General features: G+C 43.8%; 1 protein-coding gene across 1 annotated transcript; it reads right to left on the minus strand.

Moving 5' to 3' along the window:
* Nucleotides 1-438: 438 nt before the first annotated feature.
* On the minus strand, nt 439-12,248 carry DCTPP1 (dCTP pyrophosphatase 1). Its single transcript, XM_058179465.1, has 5 exons — nt 12,038-12,248; nt 7,994-8,260; nt 6,251-6,372; nt 6,016-6,126; nt 439-1,487 (listed from the first exon to the last, which is right to left on the minus strand). Exons 2-5 carry the CDS (start codon nt 8,246-8,248, stop codon nt 1,259-1,261), a joined length of 717 nt encoding a protein of 238 aa, XP_058035448.1. The 5' UTR covers nt 8,249-8,260; nt 12,038-12,248; the 3' UTR covers nt 439-1,258.
* Between the last annotated feature and the right edge of the window lie 2,820 nt (nt 12,249-15,068).

The raw sequence follows: 15,068 nt of genomic DNA on the forward strand, positions 1-15,068 counted from the left end.
TAACAACTGCAGCGATTCGCTTACCAATCATGGCAAAAAAGATCATGACATCGGGCACACTTCACTTATACTGCTTAGCAACAGAAATTCTGGTTCCAACTGCGGTCGTAAATTGAGGACTACCTGTAATAGGCAGCATCAGCAGGACAGTTTATTGGGTGATCAAGAATAGAAATATGATGGAGGGGATACTGAAGTGCTGAAGAAGAAAATAGGTATCCATTTCTATCCACAATATCTCCCACATCATGACATTTGTGCTACAACCTTATGACATATACTCGTTTCTGTACCTGTGTTGCAATATCATACACGGATGTCCTGCCAATACATTGTACTGTCACATGTATGTAAAGGGATGACGCATTTGCACTATGACATCACTCGTCCTTTCTGCCCACTTTGTTGGAGCAAGTGAATCAACACAGAGACGGTGTATCTAGCAACCTCTTGAAAATTTATTATTTTACGACAGTAGTCTTGTTATGTTGCCAGTTTGGGCAGGAAAACCACCACAGCCACTTCATTCTTCAGCCTCTCGCCAATTTTTCCCTCAAAAATTTTCCCTCTGCTTGTTTTTAAGACCCAAATGAGGTGTAATCTATACCTTGAGGAGGGCAATTCTATTGGAAAGAATGTGCAGACAGGAAGAAATCGTCAATTCCTCAGGTCAAAATGGTGGCCACCTATTTTTCTTTAAAAAATAAACTAAGCTACAGCTACAAGCTGGAGAGAAGAATCTAGCCTCACTAAGAAATCAGAGTTTATAGAAATCTCCTTGCACTTTTATGCTGGCATACACCTCCAGAAGGAAGGGGACATGTATTTCTATGTAAATGACCTTTTTCCACAGCTGATATGAAAGAGTTTCCTCTGCACAACCGTGCATCCATCTGCAACCCTTGAAGTTTAGGATGGAGAACCTGCAACTTCCAACTGTAGTTGGATTCCAACTCCAATGACTCTCAGCCAACTTGGTCTCAGGGTGATGGAATTGAAGCCCAACACTTTCTGGGTGGCCAGATCTATGCAAAAGAAAAGAAAAAATAAATGAACAAAAAACTGAGATCTCCACCACAGGTCCGTTTGTCTATCTTTGAATCAGAGCTTGCTGGATCCATCCCACAAGGTCTAGAGTGAAAAAGGGGTCACTTTGAACTGCCCACCCCAAAGGAGTCCTAAATCATGAAAAGAGAATCTTCTAAAAGCCACGGAGTGATTTTTCTTCTCTCCATCCAGGAAGAGATACGTTCCATACTTATTTCTGATACTCTGTGTATTTCTTGGAGGAACCATAGACACACTTGGCTGGGTATTTAAGGCAGTTTTTCTCTATTTTACGGAGAGCAGCCGTAGGGAGGTCCACGTGGCATTTGTTTGCCAGGGCAACCAGATAAATGAGGACATCACTGAGCTCATCGCTGAGGTCCTCACGCTCCGAAGTTGTCCAGCCTGGTAGGCCTTCAGGAGCCTCTTCCCGCCACTGGCTGAAAAAGACCACAGACAAAAGCATTGAGTGCAAAAAAACCCAACAATTTAGATGGACCCAGATTGAAGAGAGGGAAGGATTCCTGAGGGAGGTTGTCTTCTCATGAGGTGTTAAACCAAAGTTTTTCAACCTTGACAATATCTGTGGAAAGCGGACTCCAGAGCCACAGCTAAAAAATTGTTCTCCCCCCTTCCTCTTCTTGGTGAATAGAATAGGGCTAGGAAGCAAATGGGCATACTTGGGCTTTCTCTGGCCATAAATTGTCATTTATTTATTTAGCCCAGAAAGAATTATTCTAGCTTTTATCTTAAAATTAAATATATACCTTTTAAAAATCCGATGCAGATAGTCCTTAAGTTATGACCATTACTGAGCCCAAAATTTGTGCTGCTAAGTGAAACATTTGTTAAGTGAGTTTTGCCTCATTTTACAACTTTTCTTGCCACAGTTGTTAAGCAAATCATTGCATTTGTTTATTCAGTCATATGGTTGTTAAGTGAATCTGTATTCCTCATTGAGTTAGCTTGTCAGAAGGAAGCTGATGACCACATGACCCCAGGACATTGCAACCGCCGTAAGTATAAACCAATGGACAAGCATCTGAATTTTGATCATGTGACCATGGGGATGCTACAATGGTTGTAAGTGTGAAAAACGGTCATAAGTCACTTTTTTTTTCAGTGCTGTTGTAACTTTAGTCACCAAATGAACTGTTGTAAATTGAGGACTATCTGTAAAGACTAGGGTAATTATTTCTGGGTTAAATAAAAAACATCATCTATGCAGGATCCTATCTGGGTCGGTCACCGGGATCAGAGGTACTTTCTTCTGAGCTTTCAGATTCATGCTGGAGCCCATCCTGAGAGAACTCTCTAGGTCAGAGAGAAGTTCCCTCTGGATCGGTTCCATGGAATTCAAAAGCTCAGAAGATCAAACTTCTGGTCCAGTGGCTGACCCAAACTGGATCCTGCAACATTATCCTGGGAGATACACATTCGCTTTTATTTGTATATAATCTATGGAATGTGCCAAATTGATAAAACCATGAAAAGTGCATCATGACATAAACAAGAAGAGTCATTTAAGCTCAACCGCCTCTACTGACCACTTAAGTATGAAGTAAAGTCCACGGAAGTCAATTTGTGACTGAAACTTGGTGATATGGATGAGCATTGAAGCAATGGGGAGCCACAGAGAACACCTCATCCATATTTTGTAGATCCATGCAGGCCAAATTTTCAACTTGTCCAGTTGTCTAATTCGAAAGTTATCCTTGCATTTCAATGGGGGACCCTAAATCCAGGGGACAACCAACTATACAAGGAAGTCCACTAGCCTCTTAGCAATGCCCTTCAGAGGCAGTCCTATTGCCATCAAAGCTAACTGAACTTACTCTTCCTGTGGACACACAGGTAGACCTCGACTGAGAAAGAACTTAGAACTGATCCTTGCACACATGACTGTTGCAATATGCCCATGATCACGTGATCAAAATTTGGCGCTTGGCATCTGGCATATATTTATGAAGAAGGCACTGTCCTGCATGGTTGTGGGATTGCCATTTGTGATCTTCCCAGCTGGTTTCTGACAAGCTAAGTCAATGGGGGAAGGTGGATTTTATTTTATTTATTTATTTATTTATTTTATTTATTTTATTTATTGAATTTTTATACCGCCCTTCTCCCGAAGGACTCAGGGCGGTGTACAGCCGGAGATAAAATACAAAATATGTACAATTAAAACAAATTAAAACATATCAAAATTACAAAAACGGCTAATAATTAAAATTAAATTTAAAATATTTAAGAATATTAATAAAACCCCAATTTAAAATCAAACTATTATGCCAGTCCCGCTTGAATAAATAAGTATGTTTTTAGCTCACGACGGAAGGTCCGAAGATCAGGCACTTGACATAGGCCAGGGGGGAGTTCATTCCAGAGCGTCGATGCTCCCACAGAGAAGGCCCCACCCCTGGGGGCCGCCAGCCGACACTGTTTGGCGGACGGCACCCTGAGGAGACCCTCTCTATGAGAGCGTACGGGTCGGTGGGAGGCATAGGGTAACAGCAGGCGGTCTCGTAAGTACCCGGGTCCTAAGCCATGGAGCGCTTTAAAGGTGGTAACCAAAATCTTGAAGCGCACCCGAAAGACCACAGGAAGCCAGTGCAGACTACGGAGCAGTGGTGTTACGTGGGAGCCACGAGCGGCTCCCATTACTCGCGCAGCCGCATTCTGGACTAACTGCAGCCTCCGGGTGCACCTCAAAGGCAGCCCCCGGGTGCACCTCAAAGGCAGCCCCATGTAGAGAGCATTGCAATAATCCAACCGAGACGTAACCAGAGCGTGAGTGACTGTGCATAAGGCATCCCGGTCAAGGAAGGGACGCAACTGGCGGATCAAGCGGACTTGGTAAAAGGCCCTCCTGGAGACGGCCGCCAGATGTTCATCAAAGGACAGCCGTCCATCCAGGGGGATGCCCAAGTTGCGAACCACCTCCTTTGGGGCCACTAACTCGCCCCCAACAGTCAGCTGCGGATGCAGCTGACTGTACCGGGGTGCCGGCATCCACAGCCACTCCGTCTTGGAGGGATTAAGCTTGAGTCTGTTTCTCCCCATCCAGACCCGTACAGCTTCCAGGCACCGGGATAGCACTTCGACCGCTTCGTTGGGGTGGTCTGGGGTGGAAAAGTACAGCTGAATATCATCAGCGTACAGATGATAACTCACCCCGAAACCACTGATGACCTCACTCAGCGGCTTCATATAGATGTTGAACAGGATAGGCGAGAGAATCGACCCCTGAGGCACCCCACAAGTGAGGCACCTCGCGGACGACCTCTGCCCCCGTCAACACCGTCTGCGACCGGTCGGAGAGATAGGAGGAGAACCACCGATAAACGGTGCCTCCCACTCCCAATCCCTCCAACCGGCGCAGCAAGATACCATGGTCGATGGTATCAAAAGCCGCTGAGAAATCTAATAGGACCAAGGCAGAGGAACAACCCCTGTCCCTGTCCCTCCAGAGGTTATCCACCAACGCGACCAAAGCCGTCTCCGTGCTGTAACCGGGTCGGAAGCCGGACTGGAACGGGTCTAGATAGACAGCTTCCTCCAGGTGCTGGGGGAGCTGCCACGCAACCACACTCTCTACAACCTTCGCCACAAAGCGAAGGTTGGAGACTGGCCGGTAATTCCCCAAAATAGCTGGGTCCAGGGAAGGCTTCTTGCGGAGAGGTCTCACCACCGCCTCCTTCAAGGCGGCGGGGAAAACCCCTTCAACCAAAGAAGCATTTATAATCCCCTGGAGCCAGCCTCGTGTCACTTCCTGAGCAGCCAGCACTAGCCAGGAAGGACACGGGTCCAGTAAACATGTAGTTGCATGCAACCTCCCCAGCAACCTGTCCACGTCCTCGAGAGCCACAGCAGGATTTAGTTTACAACAGCAGGACTCATTTAACAACAGCAGTGATTGCTTAACAATCGTGGCAAAAAAGATTATAAAATCGGGCAGGACTCACTTAAAAACTACCTTGTTTAGCAATTCAATTCTGGTCCCAACTGTGGTCATATGTTGAGGACTACTGTACCCCTTTCCTGAATTAAACTGCAGAGGGAGGGGAAAATGGAAACCTACAAAATTTCAAATAACTTTATTGCGGTCATTTAATCAGCAGGAGGAAAGCTAGAAAAACTCCTCTGCATTGCCTAACTCCTAGAATCAGAATACAGCTGGGAGGGACCTTGGAGGTCTTCTAGTCCAGTCCCCTGCTCAAGTAGGAGACACCATGTCAGATAAACGACTGTCCAGTCTCTTCTTAAAAATCTCCACTAATGAAGCACCAACAATGTCTGGAGGCAAGCTGTTCCACTGGTTAGTTGTCCTCACTGTTAAGAAGTTTCTCCTTAATTCCAGGTTGCTTCTCTGATCAGTTTGCACCCATTGTTTCTTTTCCTGCCCTCTGGTTCTTTGGTAAATAAGATGATCCCCCTCTTCTCTATGGCAGTCCCTCAAATTTTTTCGAGTCCCACCAGGCCCAAGGTTGACTCAGCCTTCCATCCTTTATAAGGTAGGTAAAATGAGGACCCAGATTGTGGGGGGGGGGGGGCAATACAAGTTGACTTTGTATATAATATACAAATGGATGAGACTATTGCCTTACACAATGTAAGCTGCCCTGAGTCTTCGGAGAAGGGCGGGATATAAATTAAAAAAAATAAAAATACCGGAATACTGTTATCATGTCCCCCCTAAAAGTTCTTCTTTTCTCTAGAATAGCGAAACCCAAATCCTGCAACCGTTCTTCACATGTTTTAGTCTCAGGCCTTTGATCATCTTAGTTGCTCTTCTTTGTACTTTTTCCTAGTGAAAAAGTAGAAAGTACCTTTTCTTAAAGGAAAAAAAAAAAGTACTTTGGACTTTTTCCTAGTGGATGAGCAAGCACAGCAGATCTAAAGAAACTTGTGGTTCCCAAGAAGGCATTTTTGGATCTCTTCCCCCCACATTCCACAGGTTGTTATACTCACAAGAGCTCTGCCAGCTCCCCAACTTCCCCAACCAGAGCAAGAAGCAGATTCCGAGGCTGGTGATACTTTCCCCAGCCCCGCTCAGCTGCGAAGGCCGACTGGAGGCTCCGACTGCAGGAGACAAAACGGAAAAGAAGATGAGAAGCCACCCCAGACACTATCCATACGCTCCTCTTCCAAAAAAGGGGAAGCGGCATGAATGAAAGGTAAGTGGGATGATAAGGGGATGCCTCACATTTCTTCCAAAGTGGGACTGGTACTAAACCGAAATGGCGCTGGAGATGCGCTAGGCCCATTAGTCACTCCTGCTTCATCCACTTCTTCCTCGTTCTTCATTGAGCAGGCTGCCAAAGAGGCCTAGAGTGGGAAATCAGAATAAAGTGAATATTTACCTTATTGGGAATAAGAAAATGGCCCCAACCCTTTGCAACAGCCTGTTTACAACTGAATTATAAAAAGGTAGATGTATGCTTGAAGTGGAGGGCAGAGAAAAACGTAAAATGGATCTTTCTGTGATAGCATAGAGTCTGAGCTTTAAATAAGAACAAAAAAAAAACAAAACCAATTTTGGGTCATAACTTCTTATAATCACTAGGATTTGCTACTTTTATTTTTTTAGGGCGATTTGCAGTTAAGAAAAGGTTAATAATTTTCTTGGATATTTGTCAGATTTTTAAAATAAAATATTTATTTATAAAACGTATTTATTTATAAAATTTATTGGCCGCCCATCTTACAAGGTAACCCTCGGTGGCTTACAATCATAAAAGATAAAAATTGTGTAAACTAAAAACATACTTAATACACAAACAAATACTATGGCCCAATTAAAGATGGAGAAGGTGGGAACAGGATTGGGAGAGAGGTGGAATCTGTTATTTAATCGATTGATCACTTCCACTGTGATGTTCTCCCATTGGAGCCCCAAGCTAACAAGCAATATCTAAGACAGGGATCTCCAACCTTGGCAACTTTAAGCCTGGTGGACTTCAGCTCCCAGAATTCAAAGCTGGCTGGGGTATTCTGGGAATTGAAGTCCTCCAGACTTAAAGTTGCCAAGGTTGGAGACCCCTGATCTAAGAGACAAGAGACATCTAAGAGACAAGAGACAAGCCCAAAGTTGACATATGTGTAGCCATTTTATTTAGCTCTCTCTTTTACTCATTTATTCCTTTACTTTCTCTTTATTGTGTAAGGGGTTTTTTTCAGACTCAACACATTCTTACAGTGTGGGGAAAGGAATGAATAGATAGTGAGGATTATTTTGGCTAGGTGACCTTCTTTCCTGTGGGAATAAAGGCTGCTCATGATGAGAAAGGAAGGTGGAGTGCAGACTCCAGGCTCAATGTGGATTGAGTGTTTACTGGGGAATGTGACTTTTGTGTGATGTTTCTAAATTGCAGGATTATGTGGTGCAATTCCGGTTTGTGTCAGATTCGGAATTACAACAGACTTTGTCTATTAAGTAAGCCACCATGTAACAGGCTAACACAATAACATAGTTGGAAGGGACCTAAGAGGTCTTCTAGTCCAACCCCTACTCAGGCAGGAAAGCATTTCAGATAAATAGTTGTCCAAATGTACAATCTCTTCTTAAAAACTTCCAGTGTTGGAGCATTCACAACTTCTGAAGGCAAGTTGTCCCACTAATTGTTATAGCTGTATAATTGGCTTGGCCTAAGCATAGTATTTTTGCAAGCAGCCAGGCAATCATAATTACTCAAGAAACTGTGGCTAAACAGCTTGGCACATGTGAACTCTGTCATTCACTATCTCCAAAACTGTGGCTTTCAATAATTCTTACAGCCTCCCAAGAGATTCTTAGATTCAAAAAAGGCTCAGGAATTTCTTGAAGATAAGACAAATGATGAATGAGATGCATAAATAAAATAGATACATAAAATAAAACCTCAGTGCAATAGATGTGGAGATGCAGAAAATGGTTATGAGTGAGCAAATACAACAGAAGCTCTGTTACCTCTGTCTTCTTAAATATGGTGTTTGCAAGACCACAATCCTCTGAAGCTCTATGTTCTTCGCCAGTCTGGGACCCAGAAGACTCTGTGGTGCTGTCATGGGCATTCCTGGCTATGTGCTGCTGAGGGTCAGATGGATTCACACACATTTCATGTTTGCATGTCTGGCAGACTGTCCTCCCTTCCTCACCTATAGTGGCCTGAAACTGGGCATTTGAGTCAGTTTCCTTTCCTTTCCCCCTCTCTATTGATGCCATGATCAGTTACACCTAGAAAGAAGGAAGGAAGGAAGGAAGGAAGAAGGAAGGAAGGAAAGGGACAGATGAAAGAAATGGAGGGAGGGAAGGAGAGAAGGTTTAATAAAGTGGTTTGCCCAAAACAAGAGATACTATTCCAGACATTCTCCTATAAATCCTTGACTTACAACTACAACTGAACCCAAAATTTATCTGGCTAAGCCAGACATTTGTTAAGTGAATGTTGCCAGAGTTGTTGAGAGAAGCATTGCAGTTGTTAAATTAGTAGTACAGTTGTTAAATGAATCTGGCTTCCCCATAGACCCTCTTTGCTTGTCAGTAGCTCACAAAAGATGATCACATGACCTCGAGACATGCAACTGCCGTGAGTCAATTGCCAAGCATCTGAATTTTGATCACGTGACCCTGAGGATGCTGCAACAGTGTGAAAAATAGTCATGTCACTTTTTTCAGTGCCACTGTAACTTTGACTGGTCACTATATGATCTGTTGTAAGTTGAGGAATACCTGTACTGTGGGATATTTTGCTATGTCAGAGCAATCTTAACATCTTCAAAACTTTAGATGCGGCCTCCAGAAACTTCTAATTTTTAACCATATTTTACTCTGGTTAAGGATTAAAAACATAATTAGAGAATAACCACCCTATTTAATTTCAATTATATATAACAAAAATTGAAATCAAATCAACTTTTTTTCTCCCAGCCCATTCCCTAAGTATTTAGAGCACAATGCCCAGCAGCCCACAATGCCATGTAAGGCCTACAGTTTGGGAAAAAATTGTCCCTTTGTCTGAGATGATGAACGTCAATATGCCCTCTTCATCTGTAAGGGCCAGGATGGAATTTGGTCCTAGTGGAGCTTTGCCATAAAATAGAATAGAATAGAATTCTTTATTGACCAAGTGTGATTCGACATGCAAGGAATTTGTCTTTGGTGCATATGCTCTCGGTGTACATAAAAAGAAAAGATACATTCGTCAGGAATCATAAGGTACAACACTTAATGATAATCATAGGGAAACAGTCAATATAAATCTTAAGGATACCAGCGACAAGGTTACAGTCATACAGTCATAAGTGGGAGGAGATGCCCCTCAGACTGAAAGTAAGCCTTCGTTGCTGGGGATAAGCTTTGGAAAGTCTTGACTCAAATTAAGTCCAAATTTGAGGACGTAAGGATTGTGTTTTGTTGAATTGGAGAAGTTTGGAAATTGGAATTAAGCTGGATTTTTGCTGTTTTGGGAGTGCCTCTGAATGAACCAAGCAGGGGTCCCCAACATTTCAGACCTCAGGGACCACTAAATTCACAATTTTAAATCCCATGGACCACTAATATGATCTGCTAATGACCAGCTGGGTAGGTGTGGCCAGGGGGTCATGTGACTGGGTGGGCACGGCTGGGCCAACTCGATGTCACTCACATCCAGGGGTGCCTTGTCAGCCTCTACTCACCCCTCCCCTGGCAGTCACTCCTTGCCTCCCCGCCCGGGCTCTTTAGGGCCCCAACAGGAAGCAGTTGTTGGAGCTAAGCAGCCACCATGAGAAAGAGTTGGCTCTTTCTGAGTCAGTTCAAATTGGATCTGACCAAGAAGGAGGCTCAGCAGAAGCACCTCACTGAGGACTAGGGGCATAGGCTTTCCAAGCAGAGGGAAGACCTACGGGAGTACAAGACCAGGTACCGACGCCTGGAGGCTCAGCGAGCTGAGATGGTCAACCAGTTCCAGGCCATGATGCAGTCCCACTGGAACAAGGCCCTCCGGCTCTTTGCCACCAGCTCCAATTCAACAAAACACAATCCTTACGTCCTCAAATTTGGACTTAATTTGAGTCAAGACTTTCCAAAGCTTATCCCCAGCAACGAAGGCTTACTTTCAGTCTGAGGGATTACACCTCAATCTTCCAAGAAAGGAGTGCCTCTAAGCATATGCAGAAGGCTGTCCTCCTCAAAAGCAGGATTTAAAGCCTTAACATATGAAAGATGCACTTTTGGTAAAGTGATTTCTGATCATCTATCATCACGGCAACAGAAGCAAAATGCCATCCTTATTTAGTTCCATGTGCTAGCAGCTTCTTTGTTACTCTTGTAAGGGTAGTTTCATATGCAAGGAATAAGGCAGATTAGGACATTAAAACAATCTATAGCAGCTTTTGAGGTAAAACACCTGAAAGAAACTGAATATCCATAGATTTCTTTGTCCCTGGAGGTTTGGTTTTGGCTTACCATATTAATATCAAGTACAGTACTATGGTTGGTAAATCATGACCAATGACATCATCCCTTGCAGGGACACAGTTAACTATGGTTTGTTCAATAATCATGATGAAGCAAACCACCTTTTAGCACAACCTGAGCCAAAACTCTCGAAGGGTTTTTTCTTTTAGATCGTACAGACTTCTCAAGTCTTTAGCTGGATCGTCTGGGAAAGTGGTCACCAACGTGGACCACTGGTATTCCATGAAGATTTTTTGGTGGTCACAGAAAAATTATTTGCATTTTTAATATTGCATTAAATCAGGGGTCCTCAAACTACGGCCCCTGGGCAGATTACGTGCAGTGAACGTTTGTGTTGCTGCAGAGTCTCCCCCTTCGGGGTCTTTTTGTGCAGGTCAGAGGGCAGAAATTTCAACTTGGGGTCTGCTTCAGCCTCCTAGTGCGTGGCTTTGGGCTAAGGCTGGAGGGAAGCGTCACTGGTGGCGAAAAGCCAGAAGGCCTTGTTCCAGTGGGACTGCATTATGGCCTGGAACTGGCTGACCATCTCAGCCCACTGAGCCTCCAGGTGCCTTGCCTTGCACCTGGCCTTGCACTCTGCAGGTCTTCCCTCTGCTTCGAAAGCCTATGCTGGTAGTCCTTGGTGAGGTGCTTCTGCTGAGCCTCCTTCTTGGTCAGATCCAGTTTGAACTGAGCCAGCTGTTTTGCCAACTCTTTCTTGTGGTGGCGGCTTAGCTCCAACAACTGCTTCCTGTTGGGGCCCTAAGGAGCCCGGGCAGGTGAAGAGTGGGTGGGAGAAGAGGGGCAAGTAGAGTCCCGGAAAGTGCCCCTCAATGTGAGTGACATATCCACCCAGTCACATGACCACCTAACCATGCCTACCCAGCCTGTCATTAAGCAAATCGTATTAGTGGTCCACGGGATTTAAAATTATGAATTTAGTGGTCCCTGAGGTCCGAAAGGTTGGTGAACTCTGGTCTGGGGAATCAGAAGCTGGGCTAGATAAATCCCCCCTCCAAGGGTTTCACTTTTCACCACTCCAAAATATACTTCTTTTTTAAAAACCAGTTCCAGCCCTAGAAGCTGCAGAACCGATAAATGGGCCGATTTCTTCTCCCAATGTTTTTTATCCTATTTTTTAAGGATAGCAACCAGATGATGATGAATTATTTCATTAACCCGGACTCCTGGATCTGGGCTTTAAAATTCTAGCCGATCATTGGACGGCAACAGAGAGGTTAACTCAGGGGTGTTCAAGGTGGACTTCAACTCCCAGAATTTCCAAGCCAGCATGAGCTATAAATATGGGCAAGTTGCTGACTGGAGAATTCTGGGAGTTGAAGTCCACCACTCTTCAAGGGGCCAAGTTTGGACACCCCTGGGTTAACTAATCTTCCTTTCCTGTAGAATTTGCAGGGAGTTTTGCAAACCAGATTCGGTAGCCATAAATTCCATGAAATTCAATCAAGCTCTGGATGAAATCACATTTTCTCTGCAATTATTGAAGTTAAACCCACCCACCACCCACCCCCAGTATGTCTGGTGCTAAATGAATAAAAAAAAAGCACTCAAATTCACCTGGATTTCTGGTGAAGACGGCGAGACACTCAGACACCCCCAACAACAAGCAAGCCGAACACACGCCAGCTATGGTAGATACTTTTTTTTTCCCGGGTTCACTCTGTCTCTCCACCAATCAGCAAGAGCCAGTCCAATGGGCTGTTATTGGGTAGCAAGGTTATGACGTCGGCAGCCACGATCGATCGAAAGAAGCCATCAAAACACACGCCGAGTTTTCTAACCAATTCAAAAGGAAGGAAGTTAGAAGGGCGGGGATCTGCGCCTGATTTCATCCAATCAGAGAAGACGTAAGTGAAAGGAAGAAAACAATACAGTAGATGGAAACAAAGGCTAGTATGCGGAATATCTGGGGGTGGGGAGAAAAGATTTTAAAATAACTTTTTTTTCTTTATAAAACGATAATTAGCTGCAGGCATGGCCTCAACACAAGCCTTTTACTTCCACTTTTCATCAGTTCTTCTTCCCCTTTTCTATGAATCAGCGGGAGACCGTGAGTTCAAATCCTGCCTTAGCTTTGAAAGCAAGCTAGGTGGCTTTGGGCCAGTTGCTTTCATTCATTCATTCAATCAATCAATCAGAATAGAGCTGGAAGGGACCTGGGAGGTCTTCTAGTCCAACCCCCTCTTCAAGCAGGAGACCTGGCCTAGATCATTTTAGACAAGTGGCTTGCCTGATCAGTTGTCTCATTGTTGTGGGGAAAATAGAAGGAGGAAGCTGGGTTGGATATGTTCACCTCCTTAAGCTATTTGTGAAAATAATAAAGCCAGGATAAATAAATTTTTAACTAATTTGATAAATTTAAATAGTTTTTAATGGATATTTATCCATCCTGCCTGATGGGGAGATTGTAGAAACACTTTTGGAAACTTTCAGTTTGTGAAGAAGAAAACCTGGTTCTTATACATTCAAGTGGAGAGAAAAATAAAAGTTTAGTTCACTTAATTTTCTTCTATTGAAAGTTTAGTTCCTTATAAAACAATTTACAGCTGTCCCATATAGCTAGTCCATAGGAATCCTGCAGGCTGAATTGCCCTCTCCAAAGAAGTGTCTATTTCAATAAAATAATTAAAGTTTCCTTTTCTTAACAACTAATAACAGAGGAAGGGAAGACTTCAGGAGTCAACATGAAGGTGATATGGGATCCCCATCTAAGGCACTTGCATTTTGAGGAGTGCTGAGACTATCAGATGTTAGTTAACTGGTGCTGTGGGTTGATCAACCCCTGAAATTCCTAGTATTGTTGATCTACAACTCCCAGCATCCCCTGGAAGCAGGTCCAAGCGTGGGGGTTGCTGGGAGTTGTAGATCAGTAATATTGGGCATGTGGTTGTCCTCATCCTGAATGGTGTGTTGGGTGTGAATAATTCATTTTTTCCCTTTTCTTTCTCCCAGAAAACTTTTTGTTATTGAGATCCTGCATGTTTTAAACTCTGTAGACCTGCGATAGATCAGATAAATCTCACTCAGATTTTAGCATTGCAGTATCAGCTTGGATGGGAGATTTCCAGCAGCATCCTGGGTGAAGCTGGAAAATATCCTAGAAAAAGGCCACGAGAGACTATATCATTGCCCCCCAAAAATAATTTCTAATGTGGCCAAACAGGATTGAGCTCAACTTGGAAACATTATCTTTCACCAGAGGAAATTGGGGAGATTTTGATCAGGTACTTGCAGATCAACTCCCATGATCCCCAGGCAAAATATCCTGGCTGAGCTATTTCTAACCAGCAAGCCGACTGCTACAATGTGCCATGGCTGAAATCTGGTTTGTGATTCTCTATTGTAGATTGGCTCTGAGCCAGCTGTCATGCTTTTGATAGCAACTGAGCACACAGGTTTATCTAGGCCAGTGTTTCTCAATCTTGGCAGTGTTAAGATGTGTGGACTTCCAACTCCCAGAATTCCCCAGTCAGCATGTCCATATAAAAAGTGCAGAGAAGAACAACAAAGATGATTAGGTGACTGAAGGCTAAAATATGTGAAGAACGGTTGCAGGAATTGGGTATGTCGAGTTTAATGAAAAGAAGAGAGTGGTCAATCTATTCTCCAAAGCACCTGAAGGCACAAGCAATTCATAAATTTAATCAAGGAGAGAAGCAACCTAAAACTAAGGAGAAATTTCCTGGCAGAACAATTAATCAGTGGAACGACTTGCCTCCAGAATTTGTGGATGCTCCAATACTGGAGGTTTTTAAACAGAGATTGGACAACCATTTGTCTGAAATTATATACGGTTTCCTGACTGAGGGGTTAGACTAGAGGACCTCCAAGGTCCCTTCCAACTCTGTTATTCTGTTTTCTTAAAAGTTGCCAAGGTTGACGAGATATACTAATTTGGATATTTAATTTTTCCACATCACAGTGGTTCTGCAGAGCAGGGGTCTCCAACCTTGGTCCCTTTAAGACTTGTGGATTTTAACTCGCAGAGTTTCTCAGCCAGCTTTATTGACTGAGGGACTCTGGGAGTTGAAGTCCACAAGTCTTAAAGGGACCAAGGTTGGAGACCCCTACTGCAGAGCCAGTTAAAGTGTGGGGGAAAGTGAGTTCAATGTATTGTGGAGGACAATTCTGTGGGAGTTCCTTTCCAGAAACAGTTGCTAAAGTTTACAGATTACAGATTAACAGAGTTGAAAGGCACCTTATAGGTCATCTAGTCCAAACCCCCACCACCACTCAAGGAGGAGACCCTAAACCATTTTTGACAAATGGTAGTCCAAACTCTTCTTTAAAGTCTCAAGAGACGAGGCTCCCACAACTTCCGAAGGCAAGCTGTTCCATTGATTAATTGTTCTCACTGTCAGAAAGTTATTTCTCATTTCTAGGTTGAATCTCTCCTTAGTCAGTTTCCATCCATTATTCCTTGTCTGGCCTTCAGGTGCTTTGGAAAATAGCTTGACAACCCCACCCCCCCCAGCCCCTCAAATATTGGAAGACTGCTATCATGTCTCCTCTGATCCTCTTCACTAGAGGAGCCATGCCCAATTCCTGTAAATGTTCTTCATATGTTTTAGTCTCCAGTCTCCTAATC

This window comes from Ahaetulla prasina, chromosome 4, assembly GCF_028640845.1.
Source record: "Ahaetulla prasina isolate Xishuangbanna chromosome 4, ASM2864084v1, whole genome shotgun sequence".
Classification (NCBI taxonomy): domain Eukaryota; kingdom Metazoa; phylum Chordata; class Lepidosauria; order Squamata; family Colubridae; genus Ahaetulla; species Ahaetulla prasina.

Coding starts and splice junctions, on each gene's coding strand:
- DCTPP1 (XM_058179465.1), bottom strand. CDS start 8,248: ATGGCATCAATAGAGAGGGGGAAAGGAAAGGAAACTGACTCAAATGCC. Junction 6,127..6,250: donor AGTCCCACTTTGGAAGAAAT/GTGAGGCATCCC, acceptor TGTCTCCTGCAG/TCGGAGCCTCCAGTCGGCCT. Junction 1,488..6,015: donor GGGGAGCTGGCAGAGCTCTT/GTGAGTATAACA, acceptor GGTCTTTTTCAG/CCAGTGGCGGGAAGAGGCTC.